This window comes from Pogona vitticeps, chromosome 6, assembly GCF_051106095.1.
Source record: "Pogona vitticeps strain Pit_001003342236 chromosome 6, PviZW2.1, whole genome shotgun sequence".
NCBI lineage: Eukaryota > Metazoa > Chordata > Lepidosauria > Squamata > Agamidae > Pogona > Pogona vitticeps.
Window position 1 is genome coordinate 80854785 of NC_135788.1, and position 22247 is coordinate 80877031.

Sequence of the window (22247 nt, forward strand, 5' to 3'; positions counted from 1 at the left end):
CCAGAAAGTCATGCACAACATACCTGAATATACAGTTGGGCAAGGGTGAGGTCAGAAATCACATTACAGTGCAGAAATAGCTCCCACAAAACTTGTTCCAACCACAGGAAGCAAACGGTCTGTGCTGTAGATATTGAAATATATTCTTCATAATCTGATGTTTGAAATTTATACTCCACCTCCTCACAAATGATCAGGGTGGTTAAAAGTTAAGGTACCACTATACAGCGAGGGAAATGGGCATTAATTTGCATTCTCTCACTGTGACATCTGACTGGGGCTCTTCAATATAAGTGGCAACACAAGGAGAGAAGGAAAAAGTCTTCTGATTGCAGTTTTATTTGAAGTGCCCAAAGATGATACGGTTTAAAGGAACTGCCTTAAGATGGCTATCCTTTCTCAGTCAGTTATTTCTGTCTTTTATCTTGCTGGCCAGTGGAGTTTGTGAAACTGTAAATAAATAAATAAATAAATAAATAAATAAATAAATAAATAAATAAATAAATAAATAAATAAATAAATAAATAAATAAATAAATAAATAAATAAACAAATAAACAAACAAATAAATAAACAAATAAACAAATGAATGAATGAATAAATGAATGAATAAATGAATAAATGAATGAATGAATAAATAAATAAATACTGCCCACCAGGAGAAGCTGTTTTAAAAAACATGGAGGTGAGAGGCTTTGTGGAGAGAGGTGATTGCTGTTACTGCACATGAACACATACACATGTCATCCCTGGAAAGGGAAGAGGTAAGATGCTTTCTTGATTGTTTCATGTGTGCTTGTGCTTACTTGGTCTTTCTTTTCCGCATTAATTCAAAGCAATCACATGCTTTGAACCAAAATGAGAAGATACAATTTTTTAAATAGTAGAAGGGTCTCTGTTGGGGAGTAAAAAACTATGGCTCCAGGCTCATTCACATTTCCCATTTTGTTACCAAATCAGTGGGGAAGATGTTCATGAGCCAAGCCAAAACCCTTAGTATTTCCAACATTTTCCCCTGTAGTCAGGGTCTTAGTTGCAAAAAATATATAGTTAAATCCAGAAGGAAAGTCGCTAGTTCTTTGCAACTGATTTTGGCTATTAAAAAGTTGCTGCAGTTTTCAGAGTCATTAAGCATCAAATGAACTTCTAGTTTCAGGTAAAAATCATGTCTTGCAGGTGAGACATCTGCTAGAAGGTGTTGAGATAGGCCTGACCAATATTCATAGAAAATCAATAAAAATGTGCAAATAATACATGTTCCCTTCCACTACGGCATTCAAATGTTCTTTTTATTATTACTTGAAACTGTGTGCAACTTTGTGCTTAAATATATGTGCCAAGAAATGTGTTATTTAGCAACCTATAGAGAAGATGCATCTTTGCAAAATTTTGCATTGTAGATGCTGTGGAGGCTATATGAGAAGCTATACAGTGCCCTTAGACCTCCTCCACAAGGAATTCAAATTGATGCTCCACCTCACACACTCCCTCAAATTAAATGGAGATTCTTCAGGAAGCCAAATTCTTAATCCATTACCAAATCTTGTGCTGCTATGCATTATATTTGTGTTATAACTGATCAGCATTTTAAAAAATAATACAGGCAGTCAGGAAACATGGAAAAGACATCCCACATCCCAGTGTGTGGAATCTGGATACCACTATCAACATACATGAGACTTAATATGTATTTATCTCCCAGTTATGAAAAAAGGATTTCATTATGAAAAGGGAAATCACACCCTGTATTGCATTGAACATTGTCAATAAATATTTTTACAGTGACTTCTAGGGTTTCATGGCTGTGTGACAGCATCATCCTTCAAAATGTACAAAATGAGAATCTCTAGCAAGAAATAGTCTAATATTGCTCTTCAGTATTCTTCTATCGATGCTTAAGACCTGGAGGAAACATCAGTAAACTGTAGCTTTCAGTAAGCCCATAAACAGCTGGAAAATGTTTCAATTCAAGTAAATCCTTGGAAGTATTAAACATGGGCTGCCACGTTCAGCTTTTGAAATGTGCAATATGTTTTTAGATACACGCTCCATCTAGATAAAAGGTGCGATGAGAAGGTTTTTCTTGTTGAAGCAGAAGAAAATAGTTAACCTCATACATGGCGTAATCCCATTGCTACACACTCAGGTTACTTCATAGAGAAGTCATACAAAGGTAAGTTCTAACACTGATTATAAATTATGTTGCCAAGGCCAGTGTTCTTTTGCGTTACAGAAATCGCAGAATGTCACTTATTTCTGTTGTTAAAATAAATGTCAGATTTATGTGTACAAAGTGCAAAATTATCACTTGAAGAAGTGACTTGAAAAAAAGAGTTACAGTGGCACCATCCCATTTACCAGCTGGACCTTCATTTCTTGAAGGCTGTTCATTATCTTCTTCTGGTGCCCAACAAGTGTGACTCCAAGGCGTCTCAAATCCCTGCATGAAGAAAGCACACATTGATTCCAAGAGGTTGACTCATCAGCAAGATGGCTGTACTGGATCACCCATGTGTTGTGTTGTGTTGTGTTTTTAAAGTATCCAGTGCTATCCAGCCATACCACTCAAAGGACTTTGTAGTACAATGGCTGCAATCCAGTAGTAAGTGGCAACTAGAGTAGGCCCATGAAATCAGCAGGTATTTGATAAGTCAACTCCTCCAGAAGGTCAATTGATTCAAACGGGCCTATTCTAGTTGCAACTTAATACTGGATTTCAGACACTCAATGGAACCTTCACTTGGAGTGAAAATTGTCCTTTATTCCTTCCAAAAGAACAGTCCACTAAAGAACACAAAAACTCAACAAGATTTTCCGTTGTTCCCCTTGGCCTGTTTATATGATTAGCAGCATTACATGGCTGATCCTTTCTTGGTCTGAACATGATCACAGTGGATAAAAAGTATAAACAAACACTTGATGCTGCAGAATCCACAGCAGTTAGAAATATGAAGTCAGAAAATGCTTATCCAAACTTCTCTGTTTTCATTTCTGTCACATCAGTCTAAAGGGGAAGGCATCTTCTGGCAGTGGGTCTGTCCATATGGACAGAACCTTAATTGCCCATGATTCTAATCCATGTTGTGAGCCCCCACAAATGTAAAGTTACACACAAATGTTCCCCACCTCAGACTCTCTTCTTTCCATATGCAGAAGATAATGGAATCGTGGAAGTGCTCTCCCTGCTTGTGCATTTAGCTTTCCCAGAATTTGACTGAAGAGGGCTAAACTCTATCTCTAAACAGGATAAATATGGCAGAGAAACATCTCCTTTACATTGCTATCCACCTGAACCACCAGATAAAACAGAAACAAATAAAAAGCAACATACACACACACAAGCATCCTCTCACACTGTGAGATGGTTTGACCCTTGACAAAATTTACCAGTTCTAGTAACTGTATAAATCAGTCATTTTAAAATACCTTTTCCTTTTTATAAGGAGATGAAAAGCTGGCTTGATAGCTCTGGCTGTGTAACCAGAGGTTTGGTGTTCAATTTCCCACTGTGCCTCTGTGGAGATGAGCCAGCCTGTGTAGCCTTAGTCAAGCTGCAAAGTACATTTATAAAACCCTGGGAAGGGGTTAATGTATCTTAGAATTGACTTAATGGCATACATTTATTAGGAAGACTGGAGGGAACCTTTCATTGAACCTTAAACTAGACAATACAGTTAGCATATCTTTAGAAGTGGAGTTCACTGAAAAGATAGAAAACATCAGCTTTTCCCAGCATGGGCTTGTTTCACCCTGAATGTTGCAAATTAGCTTGCTTTTCTTCTGAGATTTATTACTGGATATAATTGCATGTTTTATTTGAAAATCTGATTGCTCAGGTATTGCCCTTTTAATGATAATCATGCCTGGAAGAAAAATGCAACAGCAAGAAATACGTATTTCCCTTAAGGTGTGAGCTGAACCTGAGCTTCATTGTTTTGTGTGTGGCTTCTGGATCTTCTCTTGGAGGGCAGAGAAACTCAATTGTACACAGAATTCTATTGCAAGCAAAGAAACAAGGTCCGTATGAATAAGAACACCACAGACTGGAATGCTAAATTCAGTTAAGCAAAATATGCTTTTTTCCCATTCTAATGTGGCTGCAGGGAGCATAGATCCACCAGTCCACTGAATTTTTCCACTGACTTTTATGATATTTTATGTTTCAGTCTTTGGATCCCAGTGGTGGAATCCAGGCTCCATTTTCAACATCTCCAAGTAAGACCAACAAGCTATGTCACCTGGCACTCTGAGGACCAACTGCAAGTCATAGCAGACCAGCTTCTCCTAACCTGATTTTCTTCACATGTGCTCAACTACACGGGTAATGTTGACTGCAGCTGATGAGTTTTGAAGCCAAACAAATCTGGAGTTCCCCATTTTGTGGAAGTATGGTGTAGATATATAGATCAGCATAAAAATTATAATTATAATACGGGTGCCTCTGATCTGAAGACAGCAAATATCACAACCACCATGAGCCAGTGTCAGTGTCTACAAATTTATCTACCACAGATATACCTATGTATGTACCAATAAGAAGAAAAACACAACAATATTTGAAGAGGCATCCTCATCAATGGGAGCTCTTTTGTTTTTCTGAGAATTTTAGGTGATGTGTAGTAGTAGTAGTAGTAGTAGTAGTAGTAGTAGTAGTAGTAGTAGTAGTAGTAGTAGTAGTAGTAGTAGTAGTAGTAGTAGTAGTATCATCATGGGTACTACATAAATTGAGTCCACACAAATTGCACCAGAGAAGAGATGGAAGTAATGAATGACTTGGACATCACCTACTCATACAGTATTTGATGAATAAACAGCTCAATTTCCTACCTCATCCACCAGAATTGTTCCCATTCCAGCAAGTATGACTGTTTTTCAATGAGTTCTCTAGCTATCTATTGCTTGGAAGCACAAAGTAATCAAAATGCCCAGAAGAAATATGTCTTTCAGGCCAACGCCATGCACTCAAGTACATATCTGTGCAGCGGAAAGGTATTAGGTTGTTAATTTCCAAGAACTTTAATCCGGAAGGAACACAGCTGAGATTTCTTTCCCAGTCATATAGCCACCTAGAGTGGTCAAACTGACCAGATAGGCAGGGTATAAATAAAATAAATAAATAAATAAATATGTATTGAGAAAGACGTCTCAGCTATGGTCCTTCAGGATGTATATTCTTTAATGCTCAGGAGCAGAGCACAACACACCAAGAATTTGAGAAAAGGCTAAAGGAAAGGTCTACATACTTAACAATACCTCTTTCTAAATCACTCTCAGGGGTGTGTAATATGGGTCTTTCTTTGCAAAATGAAGCTTACTTTAACCTTTGGGAGGGAAATAAAATGACTTAAATTAGCGCATCTGATGGCTGTGCTTTTTAGACTGAAAAAATTATATTAAATCAAGTTTGACACCCACATAATTCTGTATTTGCTGAGTTGTTGCTGTACAACAAGATAAATGGAGTAGTAAATATTGGCAAGGGACGTGGTGGCGCTGTGGGCTAAACCGCAGAAGCCTGTGCTGCAGGGTCAGAAGATCCGGCAGTCGTAAGATCGAATCCACGCAAAGGAATGAGCACCCGTCGCCTGTCCCAGCTCCCGCCAACCTAGCGGTTCGAAAGCATGCAAATGCGAGTAGATAAATAGGGACCACCTCGGTGGGAAGGTAAACAGCGTTCCGTGTATAAATCACACTGGCCATGTGACCACGGAAAGATTGTCTTCGGACAAAACACTGGCTCTATGGCTTGAAGAGTGGGATGAGCGCCGCCCCCTAGAGTCGGACACGACTGGACAAAAATTGTCAAGGGGAACCTTTACCTTTACCTAAATATTGTCAATTATTCTCTCAGGCTCCTTCTTAATGCCAGAATTTATCAATCATTAAAAATTTTGGCAACATCCAGATTTTAAAAACAAGAGCAGCAGCAAAGATCAAGTTCAGTTGGTACCATGATTCAGCAAAGAAAGGGAATGTTTCTAATGAAGATGACAAGAAAATAGAAGAATCTAAGATCTGAAATTTAAAGTCAAAATCACCTCTCTCCATACACATCTGCAATCAGTTCAAAGGCCAGTTCAATTAAGAGTGTGACTGATCATCTAGATCACTGGTTCTTAACTTTGGGTTACTCAGGAGTTTTGGACTGCAACTCCCAGAAGCCTTCACCACCAACTGTGCTGGCTGGGGTTTCTGGGAGTTGCAGTTCAAAAACATCTGAGTAACAAAGGTTAAGAAGAACAGGTTACTTACCTGTAAACATGGTTCTTTAAGTGGATTCTCTATGAATACACACAGATGGGTTAAACAGCGCCTGCGCTGGTTCCTCTCGGAATTTTCCAGAGCTATGAGGGAAAAGATACAATGTTTGAGTTGCCCTGCACTGCGCAAGTGCAGCCCGCCAAAAATCCCCAGTTCCATGTGCCCGCACATAGAGAGAGTTGGAACTCAGTCAGCAGTGACGGACACGTGGGGAGGTTGGGCGGGTCGTGTGTATTCATAGAGAATCCACTTAAAGAACCATGTTTACAGGTAAGTAACCTGTTCTTCTTTAACGTGGTTCTCTATGAATCCACACAGATGGGTGACTACCAAGCTACTTACAGGATGGTGGGCCGTCACTGCAGCAGTGATGTAAGGATAGCACTCCCGAATCTGGTCTCATTCTTGGCCCTGAGGTCCAGCCTGTAGTGTTTAATGAATGTTGATACACTGGACCAGGTAGCTGCTCTACATATATCGGGGATGTCTACCCCACGCAGCAGGGCCGTGGATGTGGCAACAGCTCGTGTAGAATGAGCACGCAGGTTTTCAGGGAGAGGTTTGTGCTGCAACTCATAAGCCAACGAAATGGTGGAAACCAACCATCTGGACAGGGTCGACGTCGAAGCAGCGGTCCCTTTACGGTGGCCATAATAACACAAGAACAGTCTCTGGACTTTCCTGAAGTCCTTGGTCCTTGAGATGTAAAAGGATAATGCACGATGAACGTCCAGACAGTGGAGCGTTCGTTCAACATCTGAAGAGGGTTCAGAGAAAAGAGTAGGTAGCAACAGAGGTTGGTTGACATGAAAGTCCGACACCACCTTGGGGAGGAAAGAAACATCTGGGTATAACACCACCTTGTCCTTGAAAAATTGGAGGTAGGGAGCATCAGCCCGAAGAGCCGCCAATTCACTAGCCCTACGGGCAGAAGTGATTGCCACAAGGAACAAAGTTTTCAGGGATAAAAACTTCAAGTCACAGGTTGCCATAGGCTCGAAGGGGGGACGAACCAGTGAGTGCAGTACTGTTTGTAAAGACCACTGAGGTAATGGCTGTCGCACAGGGGGTCTCATGTTGGTCAGACCTCTGAAGAAAGCTTTCACCGTTGGATGGGAGAACCATCTGGAGGATTGAGACCCCTTGGGTTGGAAAGTAACAATGGCTGAGGTGTACACCTTTAAGGTAGACTTGGTTAAACCAAGATCAAACAGGTGTCTGAGATACAGTAGCAATGTAGATAAAGAGACAGGAGATGCTTGTAAACCCCGCTCTGTAGTAAATTTGAGAAAGCCTTGCCACTTGTGTTGATAGAGTCGGATGGTAGAAGGCTTTCTTGCCTTGTCTAGAACTTCCATTATGGATGGGATATCCTCCACGCTGTCAATTGGAGGGAGTCCAGGTCGGGGTGGAAGATCGACCCCGAGTCCTGAGTGATTAGGTGTGGGACGAGGGGGAACTTCACCTTGTCGATTGCTGTCTGCAGAAGTAGAGAGAACCAAGGTTGTCTGGGCCACCAAGGTGCAATCAAGATTGCTTCTGCTTGCAGCTGGAGGGCTCTGACTACTGACCTCTGAACCAATGGTATGGGAGGAAACATATAAAGAAGGCCTTTGTGCCAGGGGATCATGAAAGCATCCCCCAACGATCCCGGGCCGCGTCCTGCCCTGGACGCGTAGCGGGGACACTTCTTGTTGGAGTCCGTGGCGAACATGTCGACTGTTGGAGTTCCTCACCTGTGGCAGAGTTCCTGAAATATATGTGAGTCCAGCTCCCATTCGTGATTTTGAGTGGAGCGGCGACTGAGCTCGTCTGCAACGATGTTGTCCGTGGTGGCTATGTGGATGGCTACCGGGTAGATGTGCTCCTGGTAGCACCACTCCCAGAGATGTATCGAGAGGAACAGAAGGGACTTTGACCTTGCTCCCCCCTGCTTGTTCATGTAGAACATCGCTGTGGTGTTGTCCGTGACGAGCTGAATCGCCCTGCCTCTCACAAGAGGTAGGAAGGACTTCAGAGCCTTTATGATGGCTAACAGCTCCAGGTGGTTTATGTGCAATTTTGTCTCCCGAGGGGACCACAGAGCGTTGATCTGATGACCCTCGCAGTGGGCGCCCCAGCCCTATGGACTCGCGTCTGTAGTGACTTGAGTTGACAGATGAACAGGGTGGAAAGGACGGCCGACCAAAAGGTGAGGACGGAAAGTCCACCATTGCAGCTGCTGTGCCAACTCCAGGGTGACAGTAAGGAGCTTGTTTTGACTGTCGAGGAGTGGATTGAAGAGGGACAGCAGCCAAATTTGAAGCGAACGCATCTTGAGGCGAGCATGGGACAAGGTCGCTGTTGTAGAAGCCATGAGGCCTAGCAGATGTTGTGCAAGGCTTGCTTTTACCCTTGCCCATGGCTTGAACTTTTTTATGGCTCTTACTAGCTTTTGGATGCGTTCTGGGGGCATGAACATCCGGGCGTGTACTGAGTCCAGCCTCGCTCCGATGTAGTCGACTACCTGAGAGGGATTCAGCTTGGACTTTTCGTGATTGACAGAAAGGCCCAGTGATTGTAACGTCTGGAGAACATACTGAGTGTCCTTTAAGGCCTGGTGTCTGGATGTCGAGACAATCAGCCAGTCGTCGATGTAGGGAAACACCTGGATCCCCTGAAGGCGCAGGTATGCTGCCACCTGAGCCATGCACTTGGTGAAAGTCCTGGGCGCTGTGGAAAGGCCGAAGGGCAAGGCCACAAACTGATAAATGATGTTGTTGAAGAGGAGACGCAGATATTTCCTGTGGCTTTCGTGTATGGTGACATGGAAATATGCGTCTTTCAGATCCAGGACCACAAACCAGTCTCCCTGTCTCAGAAGATGAATGATGGACTCTAAGGTCACCATCTTGAACTTGCGTACCTTGAGAAACTTGTTGAGGCTTCTCAGGTCGAGGATGGGGCGAAGACCCCCGTCCTTCTTTGGAACCAGGAAGTATCGGGAGTAAAAGCCGTCGAGGACATCCTCTGACGGCACCTTCTGGATAGCCCCTTTCTGAAGAAGAGTCAGGATTTCCTCCTCTAGGATCGGATCGAATGATGTAGGGTTGACCTGTCCTAGAGGAGGCAACCTGATAAACTCCAGGTGGTAACCGGAGGTGATAATGTTGAGGACCCAGATGTCGTTGGTAATGCGGGTCCAGTTGTGAAGGTAAGGAGAAAGACGGGTGGTGCGGGGGGACGGCAGTAGAACAGTCGGGGAGTCAAAGGTACTGTTTTTGTTTCCTTGCAGACGTCTTGAAGGACTGCTTTCTACGAGGTGGTTGTGGTCTGAAAGCTACAGAGGAAGAGGATGAGGCCTGAGGAGGACGCTGAGAAGAGGTGCCTCCATAAGAACGGTAAGTGCTGGTGGATGGCTGTTGATAGGAAGGGGAAGTATACTTTGGGCGCCACTGTGGTTTGAACTGTTTAGTTTGAGGTTGCACTGAGTAGGACTTGGCTGTCTTTTTACTCTTGTGCAAACTTTCTAGGTTTTCATCGGTGTTTTGGCTGAAAAGACCGGAAGCATCGAAGGGGAGGTTTTCCACCCTGGTTTTAATGTCCTCCACGATGTTAGCTGAACGCAGCCAAGCATGTCTCCTCAAGGTGATGAGGGAGGCAAAGTTCTTAGAAGTGGCTTCTGCGACATGGCAGGCAGCAAGTCGTTGATATTTGGACACTGTAAGGGCCTCAGCATGTGTATCCAAACAGAGTTGCCTTATATCTTCTGGTGCTGTTTGAAGGGCCGGGAGAACCCTGGACCAAAGTTGTTTTTGGTAGGCCCCCATGGCAACCAGATAATTGACAGCACGTAGGGTGAAGGTTGTCATAGAATACATGCGACGTGCCAGGATCTCAAGCTTCCGTCCCTCTTTGTTGGTTGGTGTAGGGTGGCCTTTTGCTGGAGTCTTAGCAGAGCTAGACTCCACTATCAAGGAATTAGGAGCAGGATGCATGAGAAGAAAAGATGTATTTTCTCTGTGTATTCTGTACAGATTTTCAGTCCTTTTGGAGATAGTGGTAGCATTGGCAGGATGCTCCCAAAATTCCTTAATGAGATCCATCAATTCTGGGATGAAGGACAGACTAACTGGATGTGTCCTCTCCGCTTCAGTGTCTCCAAAGATTAAATTTTCTTCCCTTCTTGGAGACTGTTCGACCGCTAGCTTTAGAGCTTGGGCCATACGAGCAACCATCTGAGTGTAGGAGGAAAAATCTTCCGACTGAGAAGATGGTTTGAGGTTAGCCGCCTCTGGAGGTAAAGGCTCTCCAGGAATAGGGACTTCTAGGGAGACCTCAGACTCGTTGTCGTCTTCGACGTCGGAGGAATCTTCCTTGGCATGGTCTTCCTCGGAAGGATAGGAAGAAGGAGGGGGAAGTACTCCCGAGCCCGAGGGTGCCGTTTTCGGGCACTGAGGAATCCCATCCTGAGGTTGCAGTGGTGCATCAGGAGGGACGACGGGAGCGTCTTTCGGCGCCGATGGTTTCATGAAGCCCTTATCCACAGGTCTCTTCGGGAGAGGGCTTCGACGTGGAGACCGGGAGCGAGAGGATGAGGAATAGGAGTATTTGGTTCTCTTTCTCCTATGTCTCCTTTCTCTCGAGGTCGAAGAAGACTCGGTGGACGAATCTCTTCTTCGCCGTCTCCGGTGGGACCTCTTCCGACCCCGACTGTAATCTGAGTCGGACGGTGAGGAGTCCCTTCGGCGTCGGTGGCCTCGACGGCGCTTGTGTCGGTGGCGGGGCTTCTTCGGCGGCGGTTCGTCGTCGGCGGAATGAGAAGCTGGGCGCCGAGGGACTGGTTCTTCGACCGGTTGGGTAGGTCGACCCCGTGGAGGGGGAGGAGATATCGAACGCCCCGACTCTGAGAGGAGTGAAGGAGATCGGGTGGTTCGCCCGGTAAGTATCGGGCTGAGCGGTACGCTCTCGGCGCCGGCAACGAGCTTGTCGAGCTGGCTAACCGTAGGCGACTTGCCCAAATACACCGGTGGCGGTTGGCGAGGTGGATTGGGGGCGCCCAAGTCGGAGACCGAATCCTGGTCCCGAGAAGACTCCTCGAGGAATGGAGAAGGCACCGACGCCGAAACAGGTGGTACGACCAGGGTAATCTCCTTGGTCTTCGCCTTAACCTTCGGCGCAGGCTTGGATGGTCCCTTCTTCGTCGGTGCCAAGGATGAAGAAGAGGGTACCTCGGACGAAGACTTTTTGCCGGCAGGCAATTTCTTAGATTTTCCTTTGGAAGACTTCTTGGAGACCTCCTTAGATGTCGATGGAGGGGAAGAGGAGACCAAGGTCACCTCCGAACGAACAGTGGAGACCGACTGGACAGATTCCATGTCTGACGGTTGTGAAGCTGACAGAGTGCGATTCCACAGAAAATACTTGAGGCGTTGCTGACGAGATTTTAGGGTCGCCTTGGTGAATTCCTTGCAATGCTTGCAAGTGGTGGGCGAATGGGTCTCGCCCAGACAGAAAAGGCAGAGTGAATGATGGTCCTGGAAGGGGAGCTTCCCGGAGCAAGCAGAACAGCGGTGGAAAGGTCCCTTTTTCGCTGACATAAGCCAAGCGGTGAACAAACGGTAGAGAAAGTCAGTAATTGAAGGAATCCTGCTGGCGCGTGGCGCCTCAGCAGGAGGTAATAGGCCTCAATCAGGATCAAGTGGGAAGCGAAAGTACTTGCAATGAGCCCGCCAGAGGCAAGGGAAGGTCAGCCGGTCCGAATTCAGGGCAACGGAGATGCGGATAGACGAAAGACAAGCCAGGTCAAGTCCAAAAAATCCGAAAACAGCGAAAGGAGAGTAAAATCTCAAGAGCTCTAACCGAGAGGTTCCAACTCCGCGGGCGGATAAATGGAACTGGGGATTTTTGGCGGGCTGCACTTGCGCAGTGCAGGGCAACTCAAACATTGTATCTTTTCCCTCATAGCTCTGGAAAATTCCGAGAGGAACCAGCGCAGGCGCTGTTTAACCCATCTGTGTGGATTCATAGAGAACCACGTTAAAGAACCACTGATCTAGATGCATAAGCAAGCCTCTCTTAATTGCCTCCCTCCAAACACAGAGGTTTCACCATTGCACTTGATGATCATACATATTTTCCAAGCAATTGGAAAGAACCTTTTTGAAAACAGCTCTGCCAATTTCTTTATGTTTGAATGAGAAATGGTTAACTGTTGAAAAAAGGAGCAGGTTCTGGGTTTTCCCCCTGCTTGGTGTCTCTTTGTAAATGGTAGTGAGCATGATGGTATCCTGTAAACCATCTTGACTGCTGACATGGGTGTCACAAACATTCAGGCTGCCCTTTGCTATGTACAGTTTTGCCTCCTCCCTCCCCCAACAATGTGGGCATGATATTGCACAGCAATATCAGTCCATTTCCTAACATTCTGAATCATAAATATGGAAGAACAATATCTCACAATCATAAACTGGACGGTTTTTTAAAAAAGTGAATTTCTTGGCTTTTTAAAATGGAATTTAACTGTGCATAAACTATACACAAATTTTAACTGAAACTTCTCTTATGTAGAATTATCTAGTGTTAGAGGATCACAAAAGATCATCACATGAGTTGTATTACAGTGGACCCTTGACTTACAGACGGCTTGACTTACAGACTTTTTGAGTTACAGACTTCTCTGGCTGCAAAATTTACGTTTGACTTGCAGACTGAGATTTGACTTACAGACCAGAAAAAAACCAAAATGGAACAAAAACGGCCTGTTACGGGATTAATCGGTTTTCAATGCACTGTAGGTCAATGGAGACTTGACTTACAGACTTTTTGACTTGAGAACCGCCTTCCATTACAGATTAAGTTCTCAAGTCAAGACCCCACTGTATACTTAGTTGCTGGAAGTGGACAGAAGCAAGAGCAGCTGGGATGTGACTATAGTCTTTCTGTGCCAAAATATTCTGATGGTTGTTTTGGACTTAATGAAGTGGTGAAGCAAATGTATGAGTGAGTACAACATATAAATATACACACCGTTTAACCTCTCTGGTAAACTAATGTTGCCTTGCCTGCTCCACAAAATGCAGGCTAGAAAGCTATCTTCCAATTTCCAAACCCTTTCTCTGCAAACATGTTACCTGCATGTTTTCCAAAAGATGTCCCCTTATATTTTGAAATAGAAAAAAAAGGAGTGGGTGTTAGTAAAGATTGTCACTTGAAACCAAAGTCAAAAATCATCTATACTATGTAAAAGATGGATAGTGAAGAAAGAGAACGGGAAAAATCAACTCATTTGAAATGTGGTGTTGGAGGAGAGCCTTCAGATACCACAGTCAGTAAGGCAAATAAGTGGGTACTCAATCAAGTCAAGTCTGAACTCTCCCTAGAGTAAAAATGAATAAATTGAGGCTACCTTACCATGCACATATAATGGGAATACAGAAATGACCAGAAAAGACAATATCGCTGGGAAAAGTTGGATGGGGCAATAGGCAAAGAGGAAAACCTAATATGAAGCAGATTGTCTCAGTAAAGGAAAGCACCATTGTTAGTTTCCAAGAGATGAGCAGAACTTAGTGGAAAAGACAAAACTGCTAGGATAGGGGAGGCAACAGGAAGAGAGAACCGTCTAATATGAGATGCTATTAATTTGCAAGGTCTGAATAGAATTGTTAATGATAGGATATTTGGGAGGTCATCAACACATACTGTTGCCACCCATCAGAAGTGAGTTGATGGCACATAACATATTTGGAGTTATTGTTGTTAAGCAATTATATAGCAACAATATGGGTGTAATGGAGACTATGATAGGGGACTATGACTGCACCTAGGCATCAAAGCTCTGCTGACATCATATAGCACCATTCCCAGCCACAGAGCAGAATACAGTAATTTCACAACTTGAACAAGTTCATTTCTGAATATTTGTTCTGTAATCTTTTTTAAATATATATTTTCAAAAATATTTTCAATATTTATATTTTTTTGTAAAACCTGTTTTTCCTATTTTTGTGACTTTTCACTCTAAACGTCCCCCTCCCCACAACCTATGAATGTATACAATGTTTCATTTTGTAAAGCTCCTGCTGGCTCATCTGTACTACACAGGCTCAGTCTTACAACAAAGTGGCTGTTTTTCCCTTTGGAAAGGCCTTTTTAGAGGATAAATATTTCAGCTCCTGCAGCCTGGATTCTTTCCAAATGAAAAAGTGGGTTGAGCTAATGATTTTCTTTCAAGATATATATATATATATCTTATCTTATCTTATCTTATATCTTATATATATATATCTGGACTGACCCTATTTTTAGAATTACCTTATAAAATGTTAATGTGCTGTGCCAGCACAAGATCATTGCTGCACTCCCACGCAGGAATACGTATTTATCTATAAGAACTGGTGCTTAAGTTTCCCTCTTCCTCTGTCCTTTCCCATCCCTTTTTTTCTGTTACTTTGTTTTAGACTGAAGGCAATGATTTTTTAAAGTCTTTTTTATTTATTTTGGTTTAAAAAAATATAAATGAACATACGTAAAGTGTTCTGGTAGTCTTTCTGGCTGAAAGGGAAATGAAAATGCTTTAAATTAATGCATACATATATACAGTGAGGGACATAAAAAGAAATTTCTATCCACAAGAAAAATAAGGATAAAATATACTGCAATTAGACGACACTAGATTCAAAGAGTTCTAAGCCAGAGCTCAGGAAAGTTGTTTTACTGGACCACATTTATCAGAATTATCATGATGGTCGAGGGATTCCTGGACTTATAATAACATAGGTACAAAGAGTTACATGGGAAAACCAAACAAACGTACAAACAAACACATTCCCCTTCCATTGCTTTAAAGCAACATTGGAAAAGGGTGATTTGAAGCAGCTGTGGGTGGGGCAATCTTCAGTCCTCTGACAGTGCATTTTACATAGTTTCCTGTGTTATGTTAGGATATTGTGATGATCCTTACAAAAACACACTTTTTGTAATCTTTATCACATTACAGATGGGGATATATAGTGGCAGAAAGCTGTCACTTACTGAAGCCCAGTTAGGAAATTCATGGCAGAAATTAGATTTGAACCTATTCACACCTTGCTGAGTCTCTTAGAAAACAGTAATGAAATCTCTGAGATCAGTGGGTAATGTATTCTATAAGTGCACAATAGCTTAAATCCTATTAAAGCTGACCATAAGAACCTGTCAATTTTTAATTCCCACAGCCAAACTTTACAAGCAAGGGAAGGCTTTGGGTCCTTTTTTTTTTTAGTGTCAGTATTCAAGACCTGGTGGAAAAACAAGGACACTCCTGCCCTTAGGACTATTGCTTGTTGATGAACTTAGATCCACAGCCATGTATCGTTGGAACAACCGAAGTTAGAGACTAGCTTTCTACTTCTCTCCCCAACAAGCCCCGTAGTAGGCAGGGCACAAGCAAATCCTGCCATTTACACAGTCAGGCTTCCTCTTACTTACCTTGTTGAAGTGGTCAGAAGAAGTAGAAAATGGACAGACTAACAGTGAAACATGCCAGAGTCCCATAAGTGGCAGTTTGGCTTTTATGCAAACAAAAGAACTGGAATAAAGCAACCCTACCTCTGAAACAATAATGTCTTGAAATCAGTCATGGAATGAGGGTTACTTTTACGGACTTTTCAGTTCATAAGTTTTTTTAAAAAAATATAAATTGTTCATCTGCTCTTGTTTTTTATCCCCTTCTCGACAGCACCATGTCATCATCATTCTCCATGAAATAATCACCATATCACAGAATTAAGAGGAATAAAAAGCAAGAGCTGGTGAATTCTAGTTTGTTTTTTTCATTGAGTGAGGGAATATTTTTTTTATTATAAATAAACATTTATTTTAAAAGAAAAAGAACAATTACAATGTAACACAACAGACACACATTTTGTTACAAAGATTCAGAGCCGTCCACTGGATGACAAGCAACAAGGTGTCCTGAGATTCAGTGAGTACGTATCTTTCAAAAGGGAGATGTGAAGAAGTCCACCTTTTGTTGTTAGCCATTAAAGTCCAGCCAAGTATACGACTAAAGAGGCTAGTAGGCTAGCTAGTTGTGAGCTAGCTAATCTTGAGGGTTGTTCTGGCAAAGATATCCTTGCTGAGTAAGGGAAGACACTCAAAGCCACCAGAGATTGTCCACAAGTTTAGAAAATAGTTGTTCTCTCTCCTGTGGTAACAGTCTGAGAATCCAGACGGAAGCATAGGTGGAAATCAGGATATCCAAACGCCTTTGCTAGAATTAGAACTACATGGCAAAATGAATGTTGGAACACACTTCTTGTCAGGCCTTCATTGATAACCGCCTCATCAGAGCACAGGACTTGGGGTCATGGCTGGGGGGGGTGTCATTTCTTTTTCACCTATTCACCTTTATTGTGAAGGTGTATTTGTGCAGGCCCTTGCTGGCAGTCAGGCTTCTGACTGGACTGCTAAAATGAAGCCAAGATTTTCAAGTTGTTTCAGGTGGCTCCGGTTGTGAGCGGACAGCTCAAAACAACTCCAAAAGATTTCCCTCAATAGTACAAAAGCAAGGTCTTTTGAAGAAGTCTTAAGATGGTGCTCAGATTTAGAGGCACCCCAAAACCACTATACATACTTAAAAATCTTGGGTTGGTCAATTATTATTATTTTTAATTTGCTTACTGGCCTTTCTGTCCCATGGCAGACACATACATCTGCCTTTCTTTGATAATGGTTTAGTTTTTAATATGACCAGTCTCCCCCTTTTTTCCATACAATTTCCAACCAGATTCTTGAGTGGGCTGAAATTTCAGGATATTTAACCTGGGGAATCAGAAGAACTGGTCCATGGTTTGTAAACAAGATATTATCACTGCAGTTTAAAGGATAACCCCCTTCTCTAAGGTGCTGATTTCTGATTTCATCAGATCTCCCCAAGTCCCAGCTCTGCAACAGAATGAACAGTCATCCCCATTGAATATGCCATAACACATTCAAACTCATTTTCTCCTCCCTTTCCAATGAATGGTTAACAAGAGCCTGGAGGGTTCCCCCCCAACCCGAAAGTGCTGAAGGTCCTTTTAGAGTAGAGACACATAAACATCAAGATGCTCTACCCTTCTGCACCACTTTCTTAGCAATTCAATTATAAATTGTGAGGGCTTTAAACAAATGATGGGTTCACTCCCCTCCAGACTAGCTATGCAAGTTTCTTTGTAAACAAAATTCAAAACAAATTTGGTGAATCTCCTTATGAAGCATCTGAGGAATTCTTCAGGGGTTAAAAGTTTCAATAAGATATGAGTTTTTTTGTGGCACACCCCATATCCTTACTCTTTTATGCGGGGAACTGCATAATCTTCTCATATTTGACAGCCATGGGAAATTCTGTTGCATAGTCACGCTAGAATAGGCCAATTGAATCAGTGGGGATATAGTGAGTCAATGCATCCATATGTGCCACTGTATAGGTGGAATTTTAAAGTACATATAGGTGTCCTTTAAATATAGGTGAAATTTTCAACCAGATGATTTTTTTTTTTAAAGGTAACATACTGGCTGAAATCCTGTTGTGTACTTATGCAAAAGGTGTAAGAAGCAGCGACAAGTTGATGCAAGTTGTGCAACCTGGCATGTAACGGATAATGCCTACAGAGATTTCTTAACTTATGACAATTTGCATTACTGCAAAACAGAATTTTGACTAATATATGTGAAGGGGAGATTAAATTAAAGATACTGGCAACAATAAGGCAAATGGAAAAACTCAGGTGTAGAAGTAGCCTTATTAAGTTAAAACATATAAAAAGCAAGTGTTTAGTACACTTGTGGACTAAATTACTGACATCTATTTTTTTTAATTTGAGACTTTTATGTTTTTAGAAATTTACAGTTGGTAGTAATATCCTGATCTCTTTAAAGTTAAAAATAGTGTATTTTTAAACATTTCTGTTGACTGCATTCAGATGTCTATTACCCTGTCTATTGTACAATTTCCCTCTTTTATAAATGTGAAACAGTTAATGATATTAATGTCAATAAACCTACACTGACATGGTAAAATACCTGTGCAACACATATATTGCATTTCTGGATGGACAGGTTTCCCTGCAAGAAAGTTGAAAGTGGAAGCACAGTACTTGACCTATTACCCCTGCCGACTTTAGTTGGGGAACAGCATCTATTTGCACCACTCATTTTCACTGATCTGTCTCAGGAAAAACACTTTTATTCAGGAAAGTTTCCTGAATTATGAATTACATAGGATAAATTAAGTTTAGTATCCTCCAGCAGTCATCTATGGCTTCACAATCTCACTTACACAGCGATATTGAAAATCTATGTGACTCATTGTGATATGCAGAGCCCTAGGTACTAGAATGCTTAGTTTCCTGAACATGCCTAAAGGGGAAAGCATGGCCCTCTTTCCATGTAGTGTTGGAAGAGTTTGAAGAGGAACTGTTCCTCCTTATGTGTCATCTCTAAGCACAAGCAAGAACCCGGACTCTCCAAGGTTCTTTCTATAGCCCACATCCAAGCAAGAAACCTTCCTCTTTAGACTCCCCTACCACCATTATAATGAAAGGGATGGCAGACGGTGTAGGTCTAAGTGCTCTTGTTTAAGTGGGTTCAACAAACCAGGTATGCCAATGTCTGTATAGGGCTCACAGAAAGGAGATATAAGAGCTACACTTCATGTTCCTCTGTATGCATGTAGCTTTCCCAAGCTGTTCCTCAAGATACTACCATTTCATCATATTGACCTCCCCTTCACTGGAAAAAAAAAAGGTGGCCTGCCTAGCTTTGAATGAAAGGTCCACAAAGAATTTAGTACAGGAAATCAATTACAAAGGTGAGTCTAGGAGAAAGGGAGGCTGCCATTTTTTTCAGGAACGGACAGCAGGCCAGGCCAAAACCTGTCAGAAAATTCTTTTGTGGAATTAGCACTTGGATAATACTCTTATTCAGCTTTGACTCTTTGAGCCACTTAGGCATCCAAGAGGGAGGCCACAATGGTCAGACAGATGGGAGTGGACTTTTTGAATGTCATAGAACTTCGCACAAGTATAAATCTTGATCAGCAGTAAGATGGTTGGTCAGGATTCCTCTACAATGTGGTTTTTTTCTATCTGCAAGGATACTCTGGAAAACATTTTTAAAAGCTCTCCTCCATCTGTAGTCTGAAATAGTATCACCTCAGTGCTCTGTCCTAAGATGGAAAAAGTGACGTTTTTAAAATGATTATTATGTGTCTAACAGCCAGTATGGCCAGTAGCTATCTTGGCTGGGATAACTGGGAGTTATAGTCTTCAAAACTAAACTTTCCCATCTCTGGTTCAATCTCATACTTTTGAACTTCTGATTGCCAGAACTTCAGTGGTATCTGGACTGGACCATGTCATACCCCTCTACAGCTTTACAAACAGACTAGTATTTGAAAGGGACAAATAATGTCCCCTTAATGTCCCATCCACGAACAGTGTTTCCCAGTATTGATGATGCCATATTGTTGGGACAAAAAAGAAGGAAGGAAAGAAGGAAGGAAGAGAAGGAGACGAAAGAGAAGGAGGAGAAGAAATTGATTCTGTAGAAATCCTATGCTGTTACTAACTTATCCTCAGAACCCGAAAGAAACAAACCAAAAAAGCTGGTTAAATAAGCAAAAAAGCACGAGCAGGAAAATCTGTCTGAATGTTGCTTCCTCCCACATTCTAATTTTAAAAACCTGAAGTTTGTTTCACACCCCCCCCCCCCAGTATGAATACATTTGCATGCTTTTGGATATTCTTTAAAAATAGCCAGAGAAAAGAAAAATTTCCCCATTTGCTTTAGCTGCAATTAACAAATACTTCTTAGTTTCAAGTTGTAACTGCCTGTCAAGTGGCTAGGCTATTAAAGATGAAGCATCTCTCAAGAAAAAAAAAACAAGAGGGACAAAAATCCTAGTTTAGGACTGACATGATTTAATACAAAGGAATTAAAACCTAGATTTTTATAAACTGAGCACTCAACATCCAGCCATTATTAGTTTTCCTCACATCCTTTGTCTGCCACATATGAAGATATTAGTGAACCTCTTATTAATAATAAATTGTAGTTCAATTCTCACCAATCTCTAGACAAGGAGTATGGTGAGGGGGAAAAAAAATACTCTCTAGCTATTCCAGTCTGGATCAGATATATTGATAGCAGGATTGCTGCTGGGAATCAGTACTACATTGGTGCGATTCAGTGTCAGCCCCATTGGCCTCCTGATGTTAAGCAGGATAGGGAGGTTCATCACAAAGGACAGGAATAAATACTATTTATACAGCTTGGAAAAGCTACTCTTTTGTACTACTGCTCACAGAACCTCTTAAGTGGTGTGGCTTGTGGGTCAAACACAGACCTCAGGCATCAAAATTTCCCCAGCAGCCTCCATTAAATAAACATTATCTCAAAGCAGCCCCTTGAATTCTCCAAAATATGTGGTGGCCCTTTTGTAATGTTCCATCTTTGAACCCCTTTCCTCTCCACACACCCTAATTTTATTTTATTTTTTGCCACTAGAGAGTGCAATGGATTTTTTTTCCAGTTAAATAACTTTTTAAAAAAACAATAAATTGCACTGGGAGGGGATAGCAGTGGAGTGGGTGTAGCATTGTTAAGGTCCAGTGGTGGGCATATCTGCCCCACCCAGACCTCTGAATGTTACCCACCCCTGTCCGAGAGGAAAGGAGCTGAGTCAGGAAAGAAAGTTTTTTCAAGCTCTATCCTGTCATGGTTAGAATTTGCTCAAACCAGTTGAATAATATAACACTTTTTAGAGCATATGAGAAGAATAATAAAAGGAGGGGAGGCCTTTCCCAAGATTCTTAACAACTGCAAATTGGTGACTATGTAAGAAAAAATATATGTTCATTATGCCAGGATGACCAGGATTACATTTTCTTTTGTACTCTGGGGAGAGACAATGTCTATTGAAACTGTTTTTTCTGTGATGTAACCACATCTTTGATCTCTGCATGACTGAATCTTACAGCTGTTATCCTATAGAACAAAATGTAACCAATTTTTCTTACATTTTCTATATGGTCATGACCCTGATCCATTTGAAATTGCCACTAAGATCAAATGCTTCCAATGAAGCTCTCAACATACTGCACAGAGTAAATGGGAATAAATTTTGATTATTATTATTTTTTATTTTGGGGATCAGAATTTTACTAAAACAGAGATGATCCTATTTAATGCGCCTAATTTAGTCTTAAAACAGACATGTTCCAAGGGGGATGAAGTTCTTGCAAGTTTAGAAGACAAATTTTAGAAGACAAATCTCAGTAGTCGACATTGTGCTAGTTTGTACACACTGAACAATTCAAATTGCTGAAAACAACTTTAGGGGCATGGTTTCTGAATTAGCCTTATTTTGTGTCATGTAAATATCAAATATCAAAATGGCAATAAATGCTAAGGTAATGTACAGGCACAAATACATGTACATGTTATTTAAGAGAAATGCAAGAAAGCATTTACTATAGCAGTTCAGAGTCCTTGGTATTCCACAGGATTCAATTCAAATCGGCAACAAAGTGCATGCAAAAACACAGGAGACACCTGACCCAAGTTACCATTTGATTTCTTTTTAATGGTAGAATTCTTTCAGTTCTTGTCTGGAGTGCTCCACTCACAACACAGAAAAGACAGTATCATGTTACTCCAGTTAACGAAGGTGGTATAAGAACTCAGAAAACACAATGGATTTCCCCTCAACTTTCCCTTTTAACCATGAAGACCAAACTCTAGAAGGGAGCTCTAATCTTTCTTAATTGAAATTCTGCCGTTCACTTGTGGTCACAAGGAGGCAGAAATCAACTACACAATCCTAGACATGCCATATGATAATTTTGAGGGGTCACAACTCTGGACATTGACCTGCAACCTGATTGGGATCTGGTATTTCCCAATAAAATGAATATAACCCAGTAAACCTAAGTAATGAGTAAAAGAGATCCAGTTTTAACTGACCATTGCTTCACTCTTGAT

The 22247-nt window shown here is 41.8% G+C and overlaps 1 protein-coding gene across 11 annotated transcripts in view; it reads right to left on the reverse strand.

Moving 5' to 3' along the window:
* Window positions 1–1270: 1270 nt before the first annotated feature.
* The window catches only part of EPHA5 (EPH receptor A5), a 270566-nt gene continuing 249589 nt past the window's right edge, over window positions 1271–22247 (reverse strand). For 8 of the 11 annotated variants that reach the window (XM_078377660.1, XM_078377661.1, XM_073003962.2 and 5 more), the window contains one exon: window positions 1271–2439. In XM_078377660.1, coding sequence (XP_078233786.1) covers window positions 2334–2439 — 106 coding nt within the window. In that variant the 3' untranslated portion in view covers window positions 1271–2333. Of the gene's footprint in view, window positions 2440–14715; window positions 14796–16072; window positions 16507–22247 lie in introns of those variants that run through there. The other 3 variants (XM_078377659.1, XM_078377658.1, XM_073003963.2) reach the window with 3 other exon arrangements.